General features: G+C 56.8%; 7 protein-coding genes and 1 non-coding gene across 8 annotated transcripts; 7 read left to right on the forward strand and 1 right to left on the reverse strand.

The window, feature by feature from the left end:
• Positions 1 to 100: 100 nt before the first annotated feature.
• Positions 101 to 1,123, forward strand: LMJF_36_4170 (putative oxidoreductase; the record flags this gene model as incomplete). Its single annotated transcript, XM_001686949.1, has 1 exon — positions 101 to 1,123. One exon carries the CDS (start codon positions 101 to 103, stop codon positions 1,121 to 1,123), a length of 1,023 nt encoding a protein of 340 aa, XP_001687001.1.
• A 2,367-nt stretch (positions 1,124 to 3,490) lies between these two features.
• Positions 3,491 to 4,891, forward strand: LMJF_36_4180 (putative UDP-N-acetylglucosamine-dolichyl-phosphate N-acetylglucosaminephosphotransferase; the record flags this gene model as incomplete). Its single annotated transcript, XM_001686950.1, has 1 exon — positions 3,491 to 4,891. The coding sequence occupies one exon, from the start codon at positions 3,491 to 3,493 to the stop codon at positions 4,889 to 4,891; it is 1,401 nt and encodes a 466-aa protein (XP_001687002.1).
• A 1,047-nt stretch (positions 4,892 to 5,938) lies between these two features.
• Positions 5,939 to 6,970, forward strand: LMJF_36_4190 (conserved hypothetical protein; the record flags this gene model as incomplete). Its single annotated transcript, XM_001686951.1, has 1 exon — positions 5,939 to 6,970. One exon carries the CDS (start codon positions 5,939 to 5,941, stop codon positions 6,968 to 6,970), a length of 1,032 nt encoding a protein of 343 aa, XP_001687003.1.
• Positions 6,971 to 8,700: 1,730 nt separating this feature from the next.
• On the forward strand, positions 8,701 to 11,130 carry LMJF_36_4200 (conserved hypothetical protein; the record flags this gene model as incomplete). The annotated part of the gene is made up of 1 exon (XM_001686952.1): positions 8,701 to 11,130. One exon carries the CDS (start codon positions 8,701 to 8,703, stop codon positions 11,128 to 11,130), a length of 2,430 nt encoding a protein of 809 aa, XP_001687004.1.
• A 2,354-nt stretch (positions 11,131 to 13,484) lies between these two features.
• On the forward strand, positions 13,485 to 16,415 carry LMJF_36_4210 (conserved hypothetical protein; the record flags this gene model as incomplete). Its single annotated transcript, XM_001686953.1, has 1 exon — positions 13,485 to 16,415. The coding sequence occupies one exon, from the start codon at positions 13,485 to 13,487 to the stop codon at positions 16,413 to 16,415; it is 2,931 nt and encodes a 976-aa protein (XP_001687005.1).
• Positions 16,416 to 17,493: 1,078 nt separating this feature from the next.
• Positions 17,494 to 19,503, forward strand: LMJF_36_4220 (conserved hypothetical protein; the record flags this gene model as incomplete). The annotated part of the gene is made up of 1 exon (XM_001686954.1): positions 17,494 to 19,503. One exon carries the CDS (start codon positions 17,494 to 17,496, stop codon positions 19,501 to 19,503), a length of 2,010 nt encoding a protein of 669 aa, XP_001687006.1.
• Positions 19,504 to 19,834: 331 nt separating this feature from the next.
• LMJF_36_TRNAGLN_01 lies at positions 19,835 to 19,906 on the reverse strand. The gene has a single exon. It is a non-coding gene; the product is annotated as a tRNA-Gln (tRNA).
• A 633-nt stretch (positions 19,907 to 20,539) lies between these two features.
• LMJF_36_4230 (conserved hypothetical protein) lies at positions 20,540 to 23,911 on the forward strand (the record flags this gene model as incomplete). Its single annotated transcript, XM_001686955.1, has 1 exon — positions 20,540 to 23,911. The coding sequence occupies one exon, from the start codon at positions 20,540 to 20,542 to the stop codon at positions 23,909 to 23,911; it is 3,372 nt and encodes a 1,123-aa protein (XP_001687007.1).
• Positions 23,912 to 24,647: the final 736 nt, after the last annotated feature.

Here is a 24,647-nt window from a genome sequence, read left to right on the forward strand (position 1 = left end):
CGTGCCTACCGCTTCCCTAACCCACTCCATACACACACACACGCACACACACACACACATACACACACATACACAAACACTGCTGCACGTCCTCTGAAACATGTCGTCTCCCAGCAACTTCAAGAAGCTGCAGGTCGTCTCCCTCTCCAAAGACTTCCGCAACTCTACCTCCGTCGTTGAGGCGCAGCTGCCGGAGGAAGTGCCGGAGGGAATGGTTCGCGTGTCTGTCAAGTACGCCGGCGTCAACGCTAGCGACTTGAACTTCACAAATGGTTCGTACTTCAAGAACGCACGGCCGCCCTTCGACTGTGGATTCGAGGCGGCCGGCACAGTGGTGAAGATCGGTGCCGGTGTCGCGAACGTGCAGGAGGGTGACCCCGTCGTGCTAATGCAGTACGGCTGCTTTGCTGAGTTCCTCGACGCACCTGCAGAGATGTGCATACCAGTGCCAGAGTTGAAGCCTGAGTACATTGTGCTTCCTGTCAGCGCTCTCACGGCCGCCGTTGCACTTGGCGAGGTGGGTCATGTGAAGAAGGGCGACGTGGCGCTGGTCACGGCGGCGGCCGGTGGCACGGGTCAGATCGCGGTGCAGTTGCTCAAGCACGTCTACGGTTGCACGGTGATTGGCACTTGCTCCTCCGAGGAGAAGGCCCAGTTCCTCAAGAGCATTGGCTGCGACCACGTTATCAACTACAAGACGGAGAACCTCGACAGCCGCCTGCACGTACTTTGTCCGAAAGGCTTGGATGTCATCTACGAGTGCGTTGGCGGCCAGACTTTCAACGATGCCGTCCGCCACGTCGCCGTGCAGGGTCGTGTTGTGATCATCGGCTCCGTTTCGAGCTACAAGAGCGGTGAGGCGGTGCCTTTTTCGCACCCCAGCGGCACCTCACTGACGATGCTGCTCTTAGCCAAGTCTGCGTCTCTGAACGGTTTCTTCCTTCCGCAGTTCCACGGCGTCATGCCGAAGCACATGGCAAGCCTGCTGAAGTACCTCAAGGCGGGCCAGGTCAAGCTCTTCGTGGACAAGAAGGTGTTTCATGGATTGAGCAGTGTCGCAGACGCCGTTGATCATTTGTACTCGGGCACGAGCTACGGCAAAGTCTTGGTTGAGATCCAGTAGTGCCAAAGGAGAGTGCGAGCGCTGCATCGCATGCGCCGGGTTTGTAGGGGAACTCGGCTGCCAGAGAAACGGCGTACGGTGGATGGAAAAGGAAACGGACTGTCGTTATTTCGGTGTGGGTGTGTGTGTGTGCGTGTCCGTACACCCATCAGCGCGATGAAAAAAGCGGAGCAAGCCCGCCACCGCACTCGAAAGCGCACAGACAACCTGCATCCACGCCCTCGTCTCGCGCTCCCCCCTCCCCCCCTCCCCCCCCCTCTCACGCGTTTCAACGCGCCGGCTCTCCGCTTTCCCCCCTTCTCTTGGCTCACTTTCTGGCTCTTCTGGACTCGCGCTGGTCTGCGTGCATATTTTTGTAGCAGCTGTGCCGGTCCCTGAGTGCTTGCGTGCGCATGTGTGTGTGTGTGTGAGAGAGAGGAAGCCTTCTCTTTCTTAATTCATTGGCGCGCGTGCACACCGTGCCGCACCTCGTGTCCTCTATTGTCGTATGTTTTGTTCGTGTTCTTCAATTACGGTCGTTCGATATCTGTACCACCGCCAAATCAAAGGGGTGCCAACCAACACGCCCCGTATCCCCTCCATGTCTTTCCATATCGGCTTCAGGCACGCTCTCCTCTTTTGTCCACCCTCTTCTTTGCTGCAGCGCTCTGCCTCTCTTTCTCCCTCCCCACGATATCTGTTACCGTGGCCATGAGAGGACCGGCGCGAGACGGGTGGTAAGCGACGCGGCACAGGTGTGCCAAGAGTTGACCCCCTGGGTGAGATCGGCACTGCAGACGGCGAGGGTGCACAAATGTCATGTGTCGTTGCACGAGAGCGACGAAGTGCCACAGAGGCGGGGTGAGGCTAGCGATGGGCACGGGTGCCTGAAAAAAGCACAAGACAAGGTCAATGCACACGCGTTTGGAGAAAGAAGCAGCTGGGGTAGGTGGAACAGGTGTGCTGCTTCTCTTTACACGGTTAGGTAGCCGTATTAACACCGAGGGTGTGCTCCTGGGGTGAGCGAAATGTGTCCTTTCGAGCACCGCAGGCAGGGAGAAGGCTGCAATGCGTTCGCGCGATGGTGCCTTTTTGGCCGCCGCTTTCGCTTTCGCCTCCTCTCTCCCTCACTGCCGCTCTGACAGCACCCGAGCACCAATCGCACGACCGTAGGCGTTACTTTAGCGGTCTTTTCGGTACACTGCATCACCCTACCCCCTTCTGCCCTTTCTTTTCGTCTGTTGTCTCGCCGCACTTTTGCCTCCCTGCACAGCAGCCCTATGGCATCAGTGCGTACACCGAAAGGAGGCAAAACGAGCAATTTGCCGTCGCTTGATCCCTGGTGCGGATTCAGGCGGTTTTCGTGTTACCTTTTCGTTCTCTATCCCTCTCTCAGCCCTAGCTAGGAATATCACGCTATCGTTGTCGTACAAAAAACACAGCCACACGCAGAAGAAGGGAGTGAGTGGGGAAGCTACACTGGAAGAACGACACGCGTACCCCTAAACAAGCTCGAAGCACTGTAACAACCACAGCAATAGAGAACACATATACATACACACACACACACCTTTTTCTGCTGTTTTCATACATCATTAGTGCATGCCCGCCTTGATCTCGCGATTTCCTTCCGCTGTCTTTGGACGTCCTAACGCCGATTGAACACGCTGCAGCCCCCTTCACACGCACACACACACACACACAACTTCTTCGTCTCCCTACGTCTCTTGTCATTCCCCGTCGCTGAAGTATCCATAAAAGGCCGCTGGTGTGAACATCTTTGACAGAAACAGCGGTGGGAGAAGCGATCAGGTATGCAGAGAAAAACGACAAAAAGGGCAAGTGAATCGGGTTGTTGCAGGTTGGTCGATTTGAACTCGCACATCCGTGGAAAAGGTGGACAGCTATAGAGAGTGAGCGCACAGGCTAAAGGGAACATCATTCTGGACATTCGCCTGCCTTCCGTTTCTTTTCGCATTCGTTTCGCCTCTTTTGAGTTTTTTCCTTTTTTATGCTTTGGGGTGCACTGGTACACAACACAAACTGCCTCTCTCTTGCAGATGCATACACACACGTACACACCATACACCCACCAACTCGCTCCTTGTCCCTTCTTCCCTTCCCCTGCCCACCGCGGGCAGTCGTTAAGGGCGGCTTTGTCTGGTTTTTGTTTGTTTCGCTTCACATAGGGTGTGTGCGTGTGTGTAAGTGTGTGCCCCTACGTGTTGCGGCTGAACTCACTGCCACGTATTAGTATCTATTTAGTCTCTCTGCGCGCCACAAAAGCTCCTCCTTGACTCGCACGAAAAAGGAAAAGAGGATTGTTTCTTTTGTGGTTTTTCGGGGGAGGGGGAGGGGAAGGGAGGGGAGGCTCTCTTTAGAACCATCATGACTCTTGGCTTGGTAGAATCGTCTTGTAACGCGGCCTTCGCGGTCGCTGTGCACGCGCCGGTGCTGGGGCTCATTCTGCTGGGCAGCATCGTGGCATATGTTGGTACCATGCGCTACATCCCAAATGTGGCGAGGACGCTCTTGGAGCGTAACATCTTCGGCATCGACATTAACAAGAACACGGAGGAGCAGCGCCAGAAGTTTGCTGTGAAGCGCCGGGCCGGTCAGACAGAGGAAAAGGAATTCCAGAAGCAGGCGATCCCAGAGTCTCTCGGCATCCTCGTAGGCGCCGTGTACCTTTCTGTGGTGATGGTGCTCACCGTGTGTCTCCGGTTTCTCGGCACCGCTGGTGAAGGGTTAGACAACCCTTACGCATCACTTCCGGGTCCCTTGATGACCATCACCCTCATGCTTCTCTTGGGGTTCACGGATGACGTGCTGGATGTGAAATGGCGCCACAAGATCATCCTCACAACGCTCGGCTCGCTGCCTCTCATCATGACGTACGACGGAAGTCTATCCGTGCTGATGCCGTGCGTGTTCGGTCGCTTCGGTCTGCCCACCATGAACGTAACGAAGACGTGGCTTCTTGGCCTCGCTGCCGCACAAGGCGAACCGACAACCACCTTTCGCGTCACGGCTCCCTCGACATGGTTCTCCTACGTTGTCAGTCACCGTTCCTACGTCAAGGTCTCCGAAAGTGGCACGGTGTTGATCTACCTCGGTCCCATCTACCTCGTTTACTTGTCCATGCTGTGCATCTTCTGCACCAACAGCATCAACATTCTCGCCGGCGTCAATGGTGTGGAGGTGGGGCAGAGCATTGTGATCGCAGTCGCGTCTGTTGTGTACAACCTATTCCAGATGCGCCTCGAAAGACAGGCGACACCGGCCTTGAGCAGCGTCGACGCTGTGGCGGCAGATGCACGCGACATGCGGAGCGATCATCGACTGCGCGCGCTGCTCTTGCTGGGGCCTTTCATCGGTGTGAGCCTGGCCCTCTGGCGCTACAACCGCTACCCCGCCCGCGTCTTCGTGGGAGACAGCTATACCTACTTTGCCGGCACCGTGCTGGCGGTGTCCAGCATCACCGGCGTGTACAGCAAGACACTGCTGCTCTTTTTTGCGCCGCAGGTGTTCAATTTTATCATATCACTGCCGCAGCTCTTCAACATTGTGCCGTGCCCGCGCCACCGCGTGCCAACGTGGAACCCGCGGACGAACTTGTTGTCAAACAGCCACAACTATACCATCCTCAACGTTGTCCTCTACCTCTTCGGCGATATGCACGAGGAGAAGCTGACGTGGGCGATCCTCAAGTGTCAGGTCATCGCCTGTGTTTTGGGGTTCGTCGTGCGGTACGTGTTGAGCTCCTTTCTCTACGATGAAGTCCGCTAGAGACGGGTTGAAAGGACGCGCAAGAGAGGCCATGCATTGTGCAGTCGAGTGTTTGTTGTTGTTTTCTTGTTTTCACGTCTGTGTGTGCAGGTGTCGAGTACCCTGGAATGGCGCACATTGCGGACCGACAGAGCTCGCAGATGGGGTGAAACGAGGCCTGTCGCTACGCTGATATTGTGAGCATGCGTGCAGCCATCTTATTAGACGCTCCCCCGCCTCGAAGGCGCAGGACCACGCAACAAAAGCGTGGTCCTGCCGTAGGGAAGCAGACGTATTCCGTGGCTGTAGCGTGAGAACTGTGGTCCATGCACTGCTGGTGTGTGCACCCCTGCGCATAAAGGGGGAAGAACACGCAAGCAGACATTCTCCAAGCACTCCCCTTTTCCGCAGGGGCGTGGCGCAAACGAAGGCGTCTCAGTGGCTGGCGTCCTGTTTTTGCTTTTCCTTTCCGGATGGCGGGAGTGTTGGCTGCCACCTATCTGCCTCTTGTCTTTGCCATCGTGCATTGTGTTTCTGAGCCTCCTCGCCCTTCCGTGTGTATGCTTCAGTGTGCTTGCGTATGGGCACGTATGCGTATCTGGGTTTCTGTGTCGCGGTTTGTTTCTCTCTTCGTGCTCCCTCTACTCATATCCCTTGGTGTGTGCGTCTCCGCCACCTAGACGTGCTGTGTGGTGTTATTTGGCTCGTGTGTGTGTGTGTGTGTGTGTGTTGAGTGTTGCTTCTGTGGTGCATCCGTCACAACTTCACCCCTCATCCTCTCTTCTACCTCTTTACTTTGTGTGTGGGTGGGTGTACGTGATGCGCCATCGGGTGCGAACAATCGCGGGCAGAAAGCCACTATCACGCACGCGCATACTGATTACGTGAAGAAGGAAATTCGCAGCACCTTCGGTCACGCTTCCTACAAGCAGACCCTAATGACAGATCGCTGACGCACGTTCATAGATTAGCACACAAGACATCAGCACACCAACACACACAGTAACTCCATAGAACCCATACAACGCAAGAAGCTGCTGCTCGCCTCGCTTTTATCATCTGTCCAGTATGTCTTCATCAACGCGAGATGGGGCTGGCGGCGGCGGCGGAAGTAGCAGCAACGGCGGTGTCGGCCTCGCGGTCGGCTCCCTCGCAGATGAGTGGGCCTTCAGCAACTACCACGTGTCCTCCTTCATGGCGATGGAGGTGCTGGCGACAATTGTGCCTCGGTTTGTGATGGACGGCGTTGACTGCCTTGGTGGCCGCTACGGGCCCTTTGCCCCAAACTACCCCATCGACGTGCCACTCTGGCTCGCCCTCTATTTTCGACAGACCAACACGTGTGCGATCCAGCCGCCAGACTACCTCCGCGTGGAGTATTTGCGCGACGTCATCGAGCGAGAGCGGACCAACGATCAGGGCTTTGAGAGTCTGCCCTTCTACTTCTACGAGATTGCTAAGAAGTTGACGGAGCGGGGCGGAGGCAGTAGCAGTGGTGGCGGCGGCTCCGACGACGGGGACACCATTCCGCACGTGGTGGAAGTTATCCGCCTTGTCAATGAAATACACGCAATGCGGCAGCAGAAGCTCAAGAATCTCATGACAGTTTTTGAGACGGAAGGGTCACCCATGTTCATTCCAGGCGTCTTGCTGACGAACATCGTTTGCCATGAGCTGCACTTTCTGCGAGCCAGCTTTGGAATTGTGCTGCAGCAGGCCGCGTCGATGGAACGACAGCGGCAGCAGCTGATACGACTGCCACCCGTCTCCGCCGCCACTCCAGGTCGCTTGTCCTCGACCATGGGTCGGACGACGCTGACGAGTGGGTTTAGCACTGCGCGCACAACCACGACACTGTCTTCGACAGGCACACCAGACGGCGCCACGGCGGCGACGGACCTCACCTCTAAAATGGGCTCTGACAGCTTCCTAAACGACGGCGTTGCGAACTCTCAAGTATCGGCGTTGACAGCCACAACATCCATGACAACGGCGATGGCTGTGACATCGGATGGCGAGACTCAGCCCATTGCGGCAGCGGACGTGACACCGCTGGCGCAGCCCGCAGTGAAAAAGCGTCGCACCCTAAGGCAGACGTAGCGGTAGTGCTCAGGCGAAGGAATGCACACACGAAGGCCAGCATAGGCTAGGGAGGAGTCGTTGTCACAGTCTCCGAGTCGCTGTTGTGGAGTTCAGAGCATCACATACGTACTTGACGAGCGTGTGGTGCGCGATGAGTTGTTTTTTCTTGTTGTTGTCTCCTTGTTCCCTACCCCTGCATGCACAGCCGGAGAGTAAAGATATCTGCTAAGGTCAGCTACAAGAGCTAGGTGGGACATCCAGCGCCTCCCTGCAGGCGTGCTTGGGCTCGTCACTTCTTGACCGTTCTTCTAGATGCGCAGATTGGTGGAGTGAGACACACAGAAAGCATCGTTTTGGTTTTGCCTAGCAGAATCCGGAACGTGGATGTCAACGCGCAATCGGCGCACACCTTCGGCGGTGCGTTCGGCTTCTCTCTCCTGCCGCTCTTTGGACCTCTTGCCCCCCCCCCTCTTTGTCTGTCTTCCCCTCCCTCGGCGCTTCACTCAGCTGTGCGTTGTATCGATTGAGGTGGGTACGCAAACGGATGGGTAGGTCCGCGAAAAAAAAAAACAAAAGAAAGAAAGGGGAGAGCAAAGCATCACCGAGGCGGGCCAGCAGCTCGAAGGTTGTCTCCATCGCTTCATCTTCCTCCTCCCCCCCTTTCAAGGCGCGTCTGCATCCCCACGACAAGGCTGCGCCACAAGAAGAAACAAGGATCAAAAACTCACGCAAAGCAGACGTCTTTTCCCAGAAAACGCGCGACTAGAGGAAGTGTTTCTCTGCTTCTCTTCCTCCTCCCCTTGGAACGCTCGCTCGCTCACACCATCACACAACAAAGCGCATCCCTCCTTTCATCCATCTCTCCTCTTGCCCTCTTCCCTCGTGCTGCTCCGTTCTCTCTTGTGCCTTCCGTAAGCGTCTTTTCGTATCTTCCGTTTATGAGTGTGTGTGTCTGTGTGCTGTCTGAACGTGTGTCAACGATTATTGCTGCTTCTTTCTATTTTTCCGTTCTTTTCCTCTCGCTGTTAAGTCTGATGCTGTTGCGGCACAAGATTGGTCGTGCATGAATCAAAGTTGTCGATGTGACGTTGTTCTCCGTCCCTCTCTCTCTCTCTCCCACCTAGTGTGACGTCAACTGTGTAGATTCCGCTTCTTTTTGTTGAAATTGTGATTATTCCCTCTCACCATCCCTTTAGTGTGTGTGCGCGTGCGTGTGCGTCTCTCTCTCTCTGTTTTCTCGTGTGCTTACGTTATTCACACCTTTCCTCTCTGTTTCTCCTTCCCCCTCTGCTTCCCTCACATCGCTCTTCCTCCTTGCGTTTCTGTTGAGCTTTCTCTTGCGCGCCTCTGCATTTTTTTCTTGTTTCTCGCATTCTGTTACTCCTCTCGTGTGTTTCAAGTAGGTCCGCGTTTTTGTTTTGTTTATTTCGTCATCGGCGCAATTGCCTCGTTCATTCATTCTCGCCATCGTCGCCGGAGCGCACGCTCGCACACACGCGACAACACCGGTTCACTCCACAGCGGCTGCTGACTCTTCGATCTGGTTCCATAGTGAGGCGCATCTCTCAAGTTCTCATCTTGTTGCCGTTCCCCCTTCATCCCTCTCCCCCTCTCGCAGCAGCACCAGCGAGTATTTGCCAACGCCGTTGCGACCCATAAAATCTAGAAAACGGCAATCGATACTACAAGTTTGTAGAGGCCGAAGAGGCGAAAGAGTGAGGCATACGTTTTACCCGTGCCCCTCTCCCATGTTTCGCAAACGCGACTCCTCTAAGGAGATGGAGCCGGAGGTGGTACTGCTGCTGCGCCACCAATCTCGCTACCCCGGAGACCTTCTTCAAGGCGTCGTCATAGTCGATATACCTTTTCCGAGCGACATCCTCGCACTAGAGGTGCGGGTCTGCGGAAATGAGCGGTCCATTCTGGGCGGGCTGTTTGTGACCGACAAAAACCCGGAGGCACGCAAGACGACTTACTATGAGCAGTTCATCACACTGAGGGGTGTCGATCATGATCTGCTGGATTCGAAGCGCTCGCTGCGGAATTGCCGCCGCATCGCTGAGGCACAGGGACTCCGAACAGGGCTCAACAGTGCGCCGCGTCGACAGTCAGTGCCTGCAGGCGACGTGGTACCGGAACTCTCAGCGTCCGTGATCCAGAGCGCTTCGGAGGCGGCGGTCCATCTCATCCCCGGCACCTACTCGTATCCGTTCTCGCTAGTCCTTCCAGACAACCTGCCCGCATCATGTGAGCTATATCGCGGGCGCGATGGCCACTGTGTGCTGCGCTACCATGCCGCCGCTTCGCTCATCATGACAAGCGGTAAGATCCACACCTCCGAGGCGCGACTCCGCATCAACCCGCTGCCGGTGCAGGTGCAGCGCTGGTATCAGCTGCACGAAGATGAGCAGCAACTCTGCGAAGCTGCGGTGGGCGGCGGCGATGCATCCCACAACGAGACCGAGTCTCGCGCTGGTGTCCTATCACGCCTCATGTCCTCAGCTGGCACAATGCGAGTGGATAAGGCGGAGTGGGATGCTGAAATCGCACCTCAGCGACGCATACGTCACTATCGCCAGTTTCCTGAGGACCAGCTCATACGCGAGGCTGCCGTCTACGCAGAAACAGCTGGCGAACGTGCGGAGAGAAAGAAACGCCGGGCGTGCGAGCGGAACGCCAGGGAAAGAGGCTCACTACTAGTGGCGGCCGAGGCTACGGCTATGACGGATGGTCGCGCAAGGATACTGCAGAATCGACGGGAGCAGGAAGGGGCGGAGAATCGGTCCTTGGACACCAGGGATGGTGCTGCCGACGCGATGAACGAGTCGAATGACGACGCAGCTGCCAAGGTGTACGACTTTGGACTGGAGGTCCCCTCATCTACGGGGGCAGCGAGTATTACAGGCGAACAAGAGTATCGCAACGGCAGATTTCACAGCAACAGCGGCGGGACAAATGCGGGGCGTCGCAGAGCGCTCGAGAATAGGGATAAGAAGAAGCGGCATCATCACTCTCACGAGAAGGACGCGATGGACTCGCCAGCCCACACTGCCATGGTGGAGAAGAACGTGGATAAACTCATATTCACGCCCCCCGGGGGAGAGCTTCCCGCACCCATGGCGGTGCAGCGCGTCAACCAAACGGAGGCCGTCTCGCACAAAACGGCGCACGGAAGCAGCGAGGAGGAGAGAGAGGGGAAACAGCCCCGCGGCGCGCATCCACACCGCCGCCGCAGCCGCTTCCAGCCGCCGCCTTGGAACCAGGAGTTTTCCATCAGCCTTCGAAGCGGGTTTCTGCGCACAGGCAAGGTGAGGGTTCTCCTCTCGCTCCGCAGCCCGTTAGTGACGGTCGGTATTGGCAAGGTCGGCGCGACCGTCCTCATTGACAATTCCGATGGCAGCGGGGCAATCTCACGCGTCAAGTACTCCCTTGTCACGCAGTGCTACATCCGCACTAAAACAGAGGTCTACAACTTTCCGGTGGATACAGTGGAAACGAGCTCCGACGTTAGTGTGGAGAAAGGCAAGGTGGTGAAGTTGCCAGAAGTGGAGCTGCCGGTACCGAAGTCGACGCCCCTCACCATGCTGACAGAAGGTATGGGCACCCTCACTTTTCTGAGTGTACGGTTCTACGTGAACACCGCCCTTAAGACGTTCTCGAGGTCTGTGTCCACGGAGGTGGTGCTCGTGTCGGGGCAGGATGTGCTCAACTGTAGCCGCCGCCTGCTTCGCTGGACGTGCTTCTTCCGCCGCCGCAACGGTGAGGACGCCCGCGACTTCACCTTGCGCCCGCCCACGATCAACCTCTCCGAGAAGAACTCTAAGCTGCGCGTTATCGACGGCGGTATCAGGGGTGCCGCCAAGGAGCAGCGCGGCCCCTCGCTGCAGAGCAACGATGCAGACACGTCCATCACGGCAGCATCTGCGGTGAGTCGCTCTATGCGCATCCTGCGCACGAGCCAGCGCATCTCCAAGGCGGCGCCACCCATCGACGTGCGGCTGCTGGCCAAAACGCTGAACTACGAGGAGGCCCTCTTTGTGCCGCGCGATGAAGACGACGGGTCGAGCTTCCCGCGGCATGTGGATCCCTTGGCGGGGCTCAATCCGTTTGCAGCGCCGGTCAGCGACGTCATAAGCAACCTGGCAGAAGGTGACAACTACGAGACGCTGTGTCACTAGTGCAGCCCGCTAGCTGGCGTGCATAGGCGGTGTTGGAGCGTGCGGAGAGGGTGGGGTGGGGGGAATGAGGCGTCGCTCGCCCTCCCCATGTTCTCTGTTTCTCGACCTCTTGCTGGGGCTGCTGCTGCTGCTACTTCTTTCTGTGTCGCTGCTCGCGTTTTGGTTTTGCGTGAACGTGCTCTTGCATCATATTTCTTTCTTCGTATTTTCTCTGCTGCGTCGAGTCTACTCTGCGCAGCTTTCCCCTCCCCCCTCACCCCTCACACTCTCCTTCTTCGCCTTCTGCACGGGATGCGTGTGTACAACAGGAAGAAGAAGTAAGCAAAGAAGGAGCACACAGGAAGAGCGGCAGTGCGTGAGGGAGGGGAGGCCAGGGGGGGGGGACAGAAAGGAAAAGCAAGCCAACAACAAAGCAAAGACACAAGCAAATCACGCATAACGACACTTTTTTCTTTTTTTTTGGTGTTCTCTTTTCTCAGGTCGCACGGAGTACACACTTCGTTGTGAGTGGCAAGCGACGATGGTGTAGAAGGGCCTCCCTGTCTTCACGCTTGGTTCTCCGTGTCTATTGGATGTTGCTGGTGTGAATTCCAAGGGGGGTTCTGTGGTTTCATCTCTTCGTCTGATTTCTTCCTCCCCGTCCCTTTGTTTTTTTTTTTCGTTGCCTTGCGAGGTGCTGCCTGCCTCCACGCTGCTCTCTCTCTCTCTCTATCTATCTATCTATCTTTGTTACACACACACACACTCGCACTCGAGCACTCTCTCGCTAGTAGACGGGGTTGTGCTGACGTCAACCTTACGCCTTTTCCTCCACGTGTTTTCTCTCTCTTTTCCCTTTCTGTGTCTTGCCACGCAAGCGGAACCAACAATGATGGGGCCTCGCCTTCTTTTTTTCTCGTTATGTGTCTTAAGCGGCGCTTAACTGCACGGCTGAGTGTGTTAGGAGTGTGTGTACGTGCACGTGCCCCCTATATGAAGCATTGATGATGCCATTCGAAACGCCTCACGCTCGACTGTTTCCGCACCCATTTTTCCCGTATCCCACGCCCGTAGATGTGTCTGTGTGCGTCCTGCAGCACCGCGCTCGGTACACCCCTTTCTTTCCTTCCCACCCTTTTTCCTTTTCTTATATATATTCCCGTCCTCCGCGCTAGCCGCCATGCGCATGCACGAAAACAGACGCATCAGATAAAAGAAGGGGAGTACAAGAGAAGAAAACGGGTCGTTAGCAAAGACGAGTACCATTGTTGTTATGGTGCCTCAAGCGCAACAGGCAAGCCTTAAAGTGTTTGCACAGTCCCGATTTCTCACGCTTCCATAATTTGCCTGTGCACTGCCATACTCGTATTGGGTGTTGGGCAGGAGACAGGAGCCTCTCTCGCCCCGCATGCGCCACCTCACCCGCCAGCTCCTTATTTTCTCTTCTGTGTGCAGCCCATCTGTTTCGTTGTTTCACCGTGTCTTTTTGATGGTGATCCCTTGACAGCTACTCAGGTCATCAGTCATGGTTGCTTGCTTGGACTTGTCTGTACGTACTCTTGGAAGCCGACCTGCATGACTTTGTGCGTATGTGCGTCTCCTCTTGTGTTCCTGGTTGCTTCTCCCTGGCTCCCTAGCGGTTGTCTCTTGTTGTTGTTTACGCTTGCTTTAGCGCACACTTCTCGTGTGCGCGATGATGAGCATGCGCTCAGGGAAACAAAAACAAACATCAACAACAAGAAACATCGTAGGCGTCGCGGAACAGTAGAGGCAGTCACATGGTTACTGAACCGAAGGGCTTCTTCAGCAGCACACATAAAAGCAGAGTGGTGGTAAACAGTGAGAGAGAACGCGAGGCGACGTGCCTCTTCGTTGGGACAATTCAAGCTGCCTTCAAGAGCGCAGTGCACACGACACGATGTTAACACAAGGAACGTTGCGCTGGAAAGCAGCACACCTCCTTCGCACGACAACCTTGACCTACTCGTCGCGCAAGCACAAGCCTTCCTGCCCATGAGCCTCCCTTGTACGTCACCTCTGATCTAGGTTCCGCTCGATCATGTCAGCGTGCCATCCACTTCGTGTTCCTCCTCGCTCCCTCTCGCCTCGCACACTTACCAACACGCATTTGCCCCTTTCCCCTCAAAACAGAAAAGGAAAGCGACCCCGGAGGTTCCCCGCTTGCTCTCTCCTCAGCACCAACGACAGGATAAAGCGTGACGCGCACGGCGAATCGGACAGCGAATGCGGACTGGCCTTTGTCCGTGAAAGGGCGAACACCGTCTCTCACTCTCTCTCTCTCTCTCTCACTGCACATCTCCGTCACCCTCCTTCTTTGACGCAAAATCTCTTTTCTCTTTAGCTGACCGGTGACGATGGAGTCCTTTGATCCGTTTCGGGTGGTGGGCTCCATCTGCGGACCTCTTCCGATATCCCCCACGCTGCTCTACGGCACACCGGTGTTGATGGTGGCCACTGGCCGCACCTTTCAGCTCTACAAGGGCAAGGAACTGGCAATGATGCGCGGCGGCCCGACGTTTCAGGACTCGGTTCGTGCGGTAGCACAGGCTGGCAAGTACCGCGCCGTCGCGGAGGGGCCGCGCCTGCACGTCTACGTGCACCACAAGCCCCTCTGGTCGAGCCACCACGAAGCGGCCACGAAGCCGAGCATCACACTCCTACTGGCCCAGGATGACCTCCTGTTTAGCGTTGGCAACGACAAGCGCATTGTGGTGTGGGAGCTCAAGACGGGCACAGTGCTGCAGGCAATGTCGGTGGAGAACACTGAGACGGTCACGTGCCTTGCACTTCTGACGGGGTACACGAACAAGATGCTTCTCGCGACGGCAGAGGGAACTCTGCAGCTCTGGAACTTCCGCTCTGGTGCCTGCCTGTGGTACTCCCTGCGTGGCAACGGTAGCAGTTCCGGGCAGGCGTCACGCGCCACCGCCGACGGTGCCGCCGCCATCACGGCACTTGCTTGCAGCAGGTACAAGGACATCGTCGCCTACGGCACGACGGAGGGGAAGGTTGTTGCGTGCAACGTGGCAACGGACGAGGTGATCACCACCTTCGACCATAGCGAGAGCTGTGCTGTTACGTCGCTGCTGTTTCGCACGGACAAAGACGGCCTGCTTGTGTCCGGCACGAGCCGTGGCGAGGTGGTCATCTGGGACCTCGAAAATCGATGCATGGACGGCACCTTGACGCGGTCCAAGCAAGTGCGCTCGGAGCTGGAGGCACTGGAGCGTCCACACGTCGACGTCGTGCACTCGCTCGTCATGTTTGACTTGCCGGAGTACACGTCGTTGCTCATCACTGGTGGCGCCGACAACGCCCTCATGCAGTTCCGCTTTGACACCGTGGACGGCCTTGGCGTATTGGTGCGGGAGCGCCGTGGACACATGGGAAGCTGCACCAACGCCATCTTCTACAATACCGACCTCCTCGTTACGGCTGGCAACGACCGTGCCTTGCGCGTCACGCACGTCTTCTCCGACCGCGCATCATGGGAGCTGTCGCAGGGCAAGCTAGGAAAGCGTGGGCGCGAGAAGAACTTGGGGCGGGAGGCCGTGAAGCTGCCCCCTGCCACCGCGCTTGCCGCCGCGATCACGCGCAACTACCAGTGGCCGAGTCTTGTGTCGCTACACGCCGCCTCGGCACTGGCGTGCGGCTGGCGAATGGACACACGCGTGATGGAGTTCAAGCTATCCGGCATCCAGACCTCCGCCCACACCGCCCGCGCTCTGGCGCTGTCGGACTGTGGCAACTACGCCGTCGTCGGATACTCCAGTGGAAACGTTGCCGTTTTGAGCCTGCAGAACCGCAGTGTGCGTCACCTCTTCGATGCCGACCTCGGTGCCGATCGAGCCCATGACAGCTCGGTGGAGTGCGTCGAAGTGGCGTGCGGCAACACCGTGGTCGTGACGGCCGGGCTGGACGGCGTGATCAAGATGTGGGACCTGTGGACTGGCAAGCTGAAGGCGGCCATTCCTACCGGCCAGCCAATGACCAAGTCGTGCATGCACGAAGCATCATCGCTCTTCATTGTTGCGCAGCATTTCACCATTCGCGTCTACCATGCCAACCCCGACGTCGGCCTCACGGTGGAGGAGCTGAGCACTCCAGTTCGCGCGCTGGAGGGCCACAACAGCCCTATTACGGCGCTCGCGCTCGCTCCTGACACGTACCGCTACGTAGCGTCGACCTCCGGTGATGGTGCGCTGCTTGTCTGGGACTTGGCTGCCGCCGCCTGCGTCGGGCAGTACCGCTTCGCATCGCCTGCTTTGTCCCTCAGTTTTCATCCCGATGCGCTCTTCCTCGTCACCACGCACGCCGGTGAGCGCGGCGCGTACCTGTGGGTCAACAACATTCGCTACGGGTACGTGCCGGAGGTGGTCCGAAGTCCAAAGGCGAACGCGGTGGAGACGCTGCCGTGGCTACACTTCCCCACCGCGCACGGGGCAGCTGAGGAAACTGCCGAGGAAAGCGCAAACGGCAGTGTGCCGCGCACGTCGGCAGCCGCAGCGCTCACGGAGGCGGAGGAAGAGGCGCGGGAGGCGGCAGCCGCCGAGGCAAACCTGTTTGATGCATCGCAGGACATTGCCCTGGCGCGTCGGCGACAGACGGAGGCACAGCAAGCGGCGCTCGACGCGATCACGACAGAAGGGATGCAGCTAGCTGGAGTGCCGCAGCGCCTGTGGTTCAACCTCACTGTGCTGGACCAAATCAAGGAGAAGAACCAACCCCTGTTGCCGCCCAAGAAGAAGGACGTGCCGTTCTTTCTGCCCACCACACAAGAGCTGCGGCCAACGTTTCTTGTCATGGTATCCGACAACCGCAAGAACGATACCGAGAACGCGAAGAGACGACTGATGCACGCCGACATGGAGGAGCTGACGCCGGTGCAGGAGATGCTTGTGAACGAGAAGCACGACGCTCTCATGGACTACTTTTTGTCTCTCAAGACCGCGCAAGCGATCGACCTGGAGCTGAAGCGCGCGGTGGACTATGTGAGCGGCAGCAGCTACACAGCCGCTGAGCTGGCGAGGATGCAAGCGTGCGTGAAGGGCCTGCTGTCCTTCATCACGGCGTGGCTGCGGCGAAACAAGAACGTCGACTTTGTGCAAGGACTCCTTGCGGACGTGGTTCGCTCTCACGGGGCACTGCTGACCCGCTTCGGCGACGCGCTCGTGCCGGCGCTGGAGGAGTTGGCGGAGGTGCAGAACACGCTCCGTCACTCGGTAGATCACCTGGTGTCGTACCCAGCCTGCCTCGCGGGCACCTTCTCTGGCTCTATCTTCTAACCTAAAAGGCAGCGGCGACGCAGGAAAGCGAGAGAAACGGTGAGGAGAAGACGATGGAGCACGTTGGCGCGCTGCCGGAACTGTCCACTCGGCTACCGTGTAGTGCTCTCGTCTAACCTTTCAAGGCGGATAAGTCGACTAGTATTGTGCTTGACAAGTCTGCACCTTCTCCTCCACCTCACCTTGCTGTGCCTTCTACTTTCCGTGCACTCGCTCTGGTCGTTTTGTCAGTTTTCGTTTAAGCACATGTGTGTTCGTTTCGATCCCTCCCCTTCTGTCGGTGGGAGGGGAGGGGAGGGGCATAAGCGTTACAACGTAAGAGTCCACCCCTCTTCTGTTTCCTTTTTTCTCTATGCACAACAACACCTGGATGACGCGAGGGGGAGGGAGCCAAGCCAAGCCCCCCCCCTATCCCCTGCCAGTGCCCGAGCTGGCTTCTCGTGCTGACAGAGCCAGGTTCTGGATGGCATGGCGCCGGAGCGACCTGCGACGGTAAACACGTCTGTACCATCTACATGATGGCAGCGTGCCAACGTGACTCAAGCGTACCCCACCCGACCCTCGCTGTCCACTGCTGGTGTGGGGAAAGGCTGAGTGACCCCAAAGGGGATGCATCGGGTGACAACCTTCGAAACAGAGGGGGATGGGTAGAGTTGGAGGCAGAGGTCGTGATCTCAGATGGCTGAGTCAGCGCACTGCTGGGACGCGTGTGTCTACGTCTGCATCGCGCCACGCGATGAGCCTGCGCGAGGCTGAGCAGGGCCGAGCGGGGGGTTGAGCTCGTGCACTATGGCCGAGAAGTGGGCACGTTGGAACGAAGAAACAAAATGCGCCACAATAAGGAAACGGCGAAACATCCAGCATGCTTACCCTGAATACTCTGTGTGTGTGTGTGTGTGTGTGTGTGTGTGTGCACACGCCGGTCGACTTGCCGCCGCACACTCAGACAATCCCAGGCGGGCTTGACGCGTCGAGTGTGTGCGGCATGCGCTTTAAAGAAGCCGCGCACGTGCTTAGACGCACGCGCTCGACCTCCGCCTCCCCCTGATGTCGCATCCCTTTCTTTACGTCTGGGTGCATGGCAGCATCGCCTTTCGCTCGGCACTGGGTGCCTCAAGATTGGGCAAACTGCACAACTCCTACATCGGCCTCGCTTTTGGTGCCCCCACGGCCTTCTGAACGCGCAATGCTTGTCATGCTGCAGTTTTCTCCAATCCCCAGTCAACCCACAGCCATTCAGACGCACGCTATGGAGGACGCATGTCTATTCCAGCCGCAGATCAACCCACGCAGTAGGCGCCTTGCCCGGCATGCGCCGACGCTCCGCGAGCGCCAGGAACAAGATGCGCAGCGGCGGTCTGCTGGTCGTGAGGACCACGGCGAGCAGCCACAGCGAGGAGCACCAATGCCGAGCCCCGGGCCAGAGGCTTTCGCTGGGGACACTGAGAGCGACATTGTAGAGTCCGTGTGGGGCCTCTGGCGCAGCGTGGCGATCAGGGAGGCGCGCGAGACCGAAGCTGCCTTGGTGCGCCGCGTGCCTTCCGTGAACGACGACGACCGGCTCCTACAGCGTCGGCCGCGCGTGGTGTACGTAACGGCGGTGCTTGGGATGCTAAATGCACTCGGCATCACCTCACCCCGGCACGATGCCCTGATCGCCAAGTTTCTCAAGGCAATGGCAGTCGAAGGAGGCGCCTCGGAAGCCACCAAGCGAGACGAAGCGGTCGACGCGGCGCGGTTTGTGTACGTCTTCTCAACAGTCTGGCGGGCAGCCGTCACACACCGCACGCCGCGGTCTCCTGTCTCGACGCGAGTAAGCGCGCCGCCGCGTTCGCCACCTGCGGCACAGCAGCACGGCAACTCCCCCGATGGAGCAACAATGCGCCACGCCTACTCTAGGGAAGTCTCATGCCGAGGGGCACCACCGTCACACATGAAGGCGGCGCCTGCGACAGAGGTGGGCAGCAGCGGTGGCAGCGGCTCTGCCGTGAGCGCAAGGTCATCGTCCTCACCCTCCGCCGTGTGGAGTAGTAGCGAAGGTGGCGAGGGAGCGGCACACTCGCACACAGAGAGCGCATCGCCGCTCACCAGCTGCGGAGGTGGTGACGAAAGGAGAAGTGACGCAGCGGAGAGCGACGCCGACTTTCTGCGCACCAACATCTCCGACGCGTCGTCCAGTATCCCAGACTCCTCGGAGAAGCCGCAGGCTGGTGTGCGCAGCGAGGAACTGTCGCCGATGTCCGTGGAGCCGTCGGCGGGGCTCGATCCCAGTCCGGAGCCGTGCAACCCAGGCGAGCCAGTCATCATCACGTCAGCCCGCTCTAGCGTCACACCCCGCACCCATCACTGCTCTCCGTTCGCCGCGGCGTCGCGGCTGGGCAGCGCGTCCGTATCACGCAGTCGTCGCATGAGTTCCTCCTTGCGCGTAATACCGAGTGACTCGCATCTGCTCTCGAGCACCACTAGCAGGGAACTCAAGAGGGCGACGAAGCGCGTGCCTGGCGGGCTGATGCGCGAGTGCACCTTCAAGCCTGTCATCAACTCCGTCTATGAGCAGTCGCCTGTTAGCTTCAGCAGCACAGCTATCGTGCAGAAGCGGAAGCCCGCGTCGACCGCGCCGCCCACCTTCCAACCGAACACGCAGCAGTTTCACCAGGCGCGCGACAGCCTTGCGCGTTGGACGAGACAACCCATCAAAGACAACAGCGACTACCGGGGCGAAGCAGCGGCAAACCCCTTGGCGACTGGCGTTGAGACAGCGGTGCGCCGCATGATCGCCGCGCGCCAGCAGCGGCAGCGCTCGCAGTCACCTAGGCCAAGCCTCCAAAAGGGGAGCCACCACTCAGCGCCCGCGCCGCAGTCAACCGTGCGGGCACCAGTGGCACACCCGCGCAAGCCGCTGCTCTATGTTGACGTCGATCTCCCTCAAGGCCAGCGAGACCGCCTTGCCTTGTACACAGGAGACGACGTACAGGACGTAGCGCAGCGCTTCAGCATCCTGCACGGGCTCAGCGAATCCCTGTGCCAGCGACTGGAGACCGCGCTGACAGCCGAGCTCTGTGCCCTCTCGGTTGGAAAGGCAGCATAGATCATTATTTTTGTTGTTGTGTAACGCACGCGTCACCCGTGCATTACCCGTCTTCACCCAGTCGCACGAAGAAAAAAAATGAAAAGAAACACAAAAGGAGGAGGGCACGTGTGCATCAGCTGCACCGTTACAATCGCCACCCGTCGCGCGCCCTTGCGCGGTAACCGCCGACAAATCACCCCCCCCCCCCTTAACCCCGACCCCACGCACCACCGACACCCCTGCACACACGAGCAAAAAAAAGCCCCCCCCCTCCCTCTCCCCCCACCAAATCGCCCTGGCCTTCTCCGGAGCCCCTGCCGTGGTTAGGCGGTGAGGCTTTGGAAAAAGACACTCCTACCTGGACTCGAACCAGGGTTATCGGATTCAGAGTCCGAGGTGATAACCGCTACACTATAGGAGCACCTGCTCTTTCGGCAGACAATGTGTTTAACAGGGAATGGATGGCATGAACCATCTCGTCGTAGGTAGTCGTCCGGCCCCCACCTTACTCGACCCACCCCAGGCGGGCCGCAAACCCTAAATCACATTACGCTGTTTCCCCCCCCCCTCTCCCCATTCGAAAGAGAAAACCATAGCCAGTGCCTCTCCAAACCCTTATACATGCACAAACCACCAAGATGTGGTGGCCATGACTATAATCCGCGCATGTTGCCCACAGCATTAAGTACGCCATTTCTTGGAGAACTACGTCTTGAGATGCCAGCAAGTAAATCACGTTGCGCAGCTGCACGCAGGCGTCGCTAACGACACTGTCACTCAAAGCGTAAGTGTGCACACTGTTTGAATTCTTCGAGCGACCTCAGCAGCAAAAACTACGACTGCAGACGCGCACTTCAAGATGAAACGAATATTATACGTGCTTCTTCCGTAACGTAACGCCATACACCAGCGGCTGCAGCAACGGTGCTTTGGTGCTGCTGTTACCAAAATCCGCAGCAATGGACGGCACAGGTGTTTTCAAAATGTCACACCTGCCTACGCTCTGGAAGGCTCCTCACCATTCACTGCACTCCATCACTATTCTCTCTTTTTTATGTTCGCTCTGTGGCGAGGTCATAAGCTGGTGCACCTCGTTTTCTTCTATAAAGCTCACCACACTCTTTTCCAACACTTTTCCCGCGCAAGCTGCATCACGCTTTACTCCGCCGCGAAGAATAAACGAACAAGAATGTCAGAGGATCTTTTCAAAGAGGCTCTTCAGAGCCTCTCCAAGAAGGGTGTTGCGCGCATCAATTGCTCCGGACTCGACCTCAATGATCATCAGCTGCAGCTGCTCATCACCGCAATGCAAAACTCACCTTCCAATCCGGAAATCATTGATGTTTCCAACAACAGCATTACCTCCGCTGGTGTGGCATATCTGATGCGTTACCTGGCGACTGCGTCAGTCGAAGCAGTAGACCTTCGCAATAATCACATCGACGAAGATGGTGCTCTCGCACTCTTTCCGCTGTTCGAAAAAAAGACGTCGGTCAAGCTTCTCGACGTGCGAAACAACCCTTGCAGCGCTGCGACGGCGTCCCGTCTCTACCACTTGAGCAAAACGGAGAAATGTACTGCTGATGTGCGCTCCGCGCTACTTACTGGGAAGGCGCAGCACATTTCTTTCGCTGGCATGACCTACGGCGAACTGGAGAAAGAGCTATTGCGGTTCCTCCTCCACATGGAGAACCTGCAAAGCGTTGATTTCACCGGCATGGACCTTGGCACTGCGGGTATGATTACAGTCGGTACCTGTGTGAGAGACACGCAAGTGTCTGCGCTCTCTTTCTGCCGCTGCAACTTGACAAACGACGCCGTGCTGAGCTTTTTCCAAGCTGCCGACCTCGCAAATCAACGCTACCCGAACAGTTTCGACTTTTCTTCGAACATCGGGCTATCAAATGATCTTGTACGGAAGCTCATTTCGACCACTTTTGATCAGAGTCACTGCATCACCAATTTTGTGCTGACCAAAACCTCCGTCACACCAACGTATGCCCGTCTGGTTCAGAAGGAGTGCGAGCTGAACCAAGAGAACCTTGCCATCAAGCGTGCGGTTGTAGCCCTCCGTAACGATTCCTCTGATGCGCAAGAGATCAACCTTCAGTGGGATGCGCCATTACCCATGTGCATGAATTACCTCGCTGATTACATCGCAGCCAGCTCGGTTATTCAGCACCTCAACATCAGCAACAGCTTGATTGATGACACAGGGCTGGAGTTGTTGGCGGAAGCGCTTGAGAAGAACACCTCCCTCAAGGTGATCGAATTGGCAAACTGCCGTATCACAGCTACTGGTATTCAAAAACTCTTTGCTGTGCTGCAAAAGGGCATCTGCCTGGTGCAGGAGGTCAACATTGCCAACAACAATCTCGATGAGGGCAGCGTCCAGTTCATCACAGCCGCCCTCTCTGCAAATCCGAGGTTGAAGACTGTGAACATCAATGTCAACCCCGCCATTTCTCCTGCTTCCTTGCAGGAAATTGCCGGGCTCACCATGGTGAATCGTGCTCCGCCGCGAATCCGCTCGGTATTGCCTTTGATCGAGAACAACAGCAAGGATGTGGTCGTCCTTGATTTTTCTGGCAAAGATGTCATTCTCAATGATGACTCTGTGTGGCTTCTTGCACAGGCGCTTCGGCTTAATTTGACTGTGCGGCGACTCAACCTGTCACACAACTCGTTTGGTGACACCGGTGCCTCGTACCTTGCGGGCTACCTTGCGGACAACCGCACCATACTGGAGCTGAACCTCTCCAGCTGCATGATCGGGAACCGCGGTGCTCAACACCTCTGCGAGGCACTTGCGACGAATCAAGCACTGCAGTCGTTGGATTTGTCGAATAACATGATGGATACGGATTCTCTGAGCGCGCTTCCACTTGTGCTACGTGACAACACCGTGCTCCGTGAGTTCAAGCTAGAGCGCACCCGTGTTGCCCCCGAGTTTGTTGAGCAAGTGAAGATGGCGTGCTCTCTTAATCGTGAGTGCGCCGCAGTGAAGCGCGTCTACTACCGTCTCCATGATGGGGATGCGTCTCTCACGAAAATTGAGCTCTCCAGCCCTGATGAAGAGCGTGTCGTTGACGACCAAACCGTCTCCACCATCTGCACCGTTTTGAGGAGCAACACGTCTGTGGAGGTGATTGACCTGAGTGGCAACCGTATCGGTAAAAATGGTTGCTCCGCGCTGGCTGTGACACTATCAGAGTGCACGTGCAAGGTGAGAAAGATCATTTTATCCAAAAACCCGATCGATGATGATGCCGCGGCAGAATTGGCGGCATGCTTTCCGCAGACCAAGACGCTTCGTGAGGTTATTTTGTATAACACCAACATCACTAAAATTGGAATGGAGGCCCTCGCCAAGGGCCTGGAGGAGAACACCAGCATTGTGTGGATCGGCATCACCGATGACGACACAGGTGATGAGAATGTGTCGCTTCTGATGCGGAACCTCGCCTTGAATAACGGCCCGGCAGCTCTGAAGCGTATTACCCTTTCCATCGATGCGGGCGTGGTTGTCGACGATGTCGACCTGAGCCGCCCTGTGGACTGTTCGATGGATGATTCGTTGTGCAAGTTTTTGTGTGCGAGCTTGGTGTGCTGCCCAACGCTGCGGTCTCTGAATTTGTCGCACAACGAGATTTCTTCATCTGCTGTTCCGTACATTCTGGAGGTGGTGGAGACGTGTCCTTCGCTGGTATCGCTGGATTTATCGGACAACCAGATTGACGAGTCTGGTGCTCAGCAAATTATCGCTTGCTTGGAGCGTGTTTCCAACATTCGCAGCGTGAATTTTGCCGGGAACTTGTTCTCCGCAGAAAGTTTGGAGCGTGTTTCTCAGCTGGTTGCGCTGAACATGGGCTCTGAAGTACTCAAGAAACTGTACCTGATAACGACGCGCGGCGAACAACTGCCTAATAACATTGATCTTAACGGAACCACAAACTCCTACAGGCTGACGGATGAGGAGGTCGTTTTTCTTGCCGGGCTTTTGCAGAACAGCAGCACAGTGAAGTCATTGGATCTTGGCAGCAACAGTTTTTGTGATGCGGGCTGCATCGCCATTGCCGAGGTACTGCGCTTCAATCACACTCTCGAGGCGCTAAACCTCGCAGGAAATGCGATTGGCTCGAAAGGCGGTGAGGCCCTGTACTTTGCCCTTAAGATCAATCCGCAGCTACATCATTTGGACTTGGAAAAGACGGCTATCCCTCGCGACGTCTTGGAGAGTATTTCGAGTCTGCTGCACGTCAATCAAACGCCTTATCGTGCAGTGATCGACATGCGTGGTGTGAAGGTTCATGAGGTGAATGATGAGACCCAGTTTCGCTCTACCGACTACTACGTGGCTCAGACGGTCACCCTTGACGCCGCCATTGAAGGCTGCAGGCAGTCGGAGGTGAAACTGATTGAGTAAAAGATGTAGCATGAACTATTGGTGACGCGTACGAGGACACTATCGCCTTCTGCACTTTGTTTTCGTTTTCGCCACACAGCACCTATATACGTGCACCGCTTCTTCGCATTCGGATCACCTCTTTCGTCCGTGTTTTCAGTGGTTGATGTACTCCTTTTTTCTTTTGCTCCATGTACGCTTCTTTTCTCTCGTCAAACGCAGCTCCTCTCACTATCTTTTCTTGGGACACATTTTTTCCTTTCACCCTTTCAACCGATGGGGATCGACTTTCTTGAGTCTCGTTTGAGGCTGAGATGTAAATTCATCAAACGTGTTTGCAGTGCTTCAAAGTTCCGCTGAGCACGTCCTCTCTTTCGTTTTCCTCTACCTTTGCGCTATGCATCTCAATGTATGTTACTCCCCATCGCCTGTTTTCATGGTGTATATGCATGGTCAAATGACAGGAAACAGCTATGCAGTCTTCTGAACACCTCAATGGTGTCTCCTACTAGTTTGGGGTTAATGCAGCTGGTACGCGCCCTCTTGATGTATCCAAGGGGGTTTCTGCGGCATATGGAGATCCTTGCCCGCACCCCTGACGCTGGGGCTGCTGGGAGTCCTCACAAAATGCAATCGCTTCGCATGTTCGACATCACTACTTTCGTCTCCTTTAATATCTCCCTTTTTTCGACATGCGCTGAGCGGGCATTTGTTTTGTCGACTGTGCTGTGGCGTGTAGCTTATAATTGAGCGCTAA

This window comes from Leishmania major, chromosome 36 (assembly GCF_000002725.2).
Source record: "Leishmania major strain Friedlin complete genome, chromosome 36".
Lineage (NCBI taxonomy): Eukaryota > Euglenozoa > Kinetoplastea > Trypanosomatida > Trypanosomatidae > Leishmania > Leishmania major.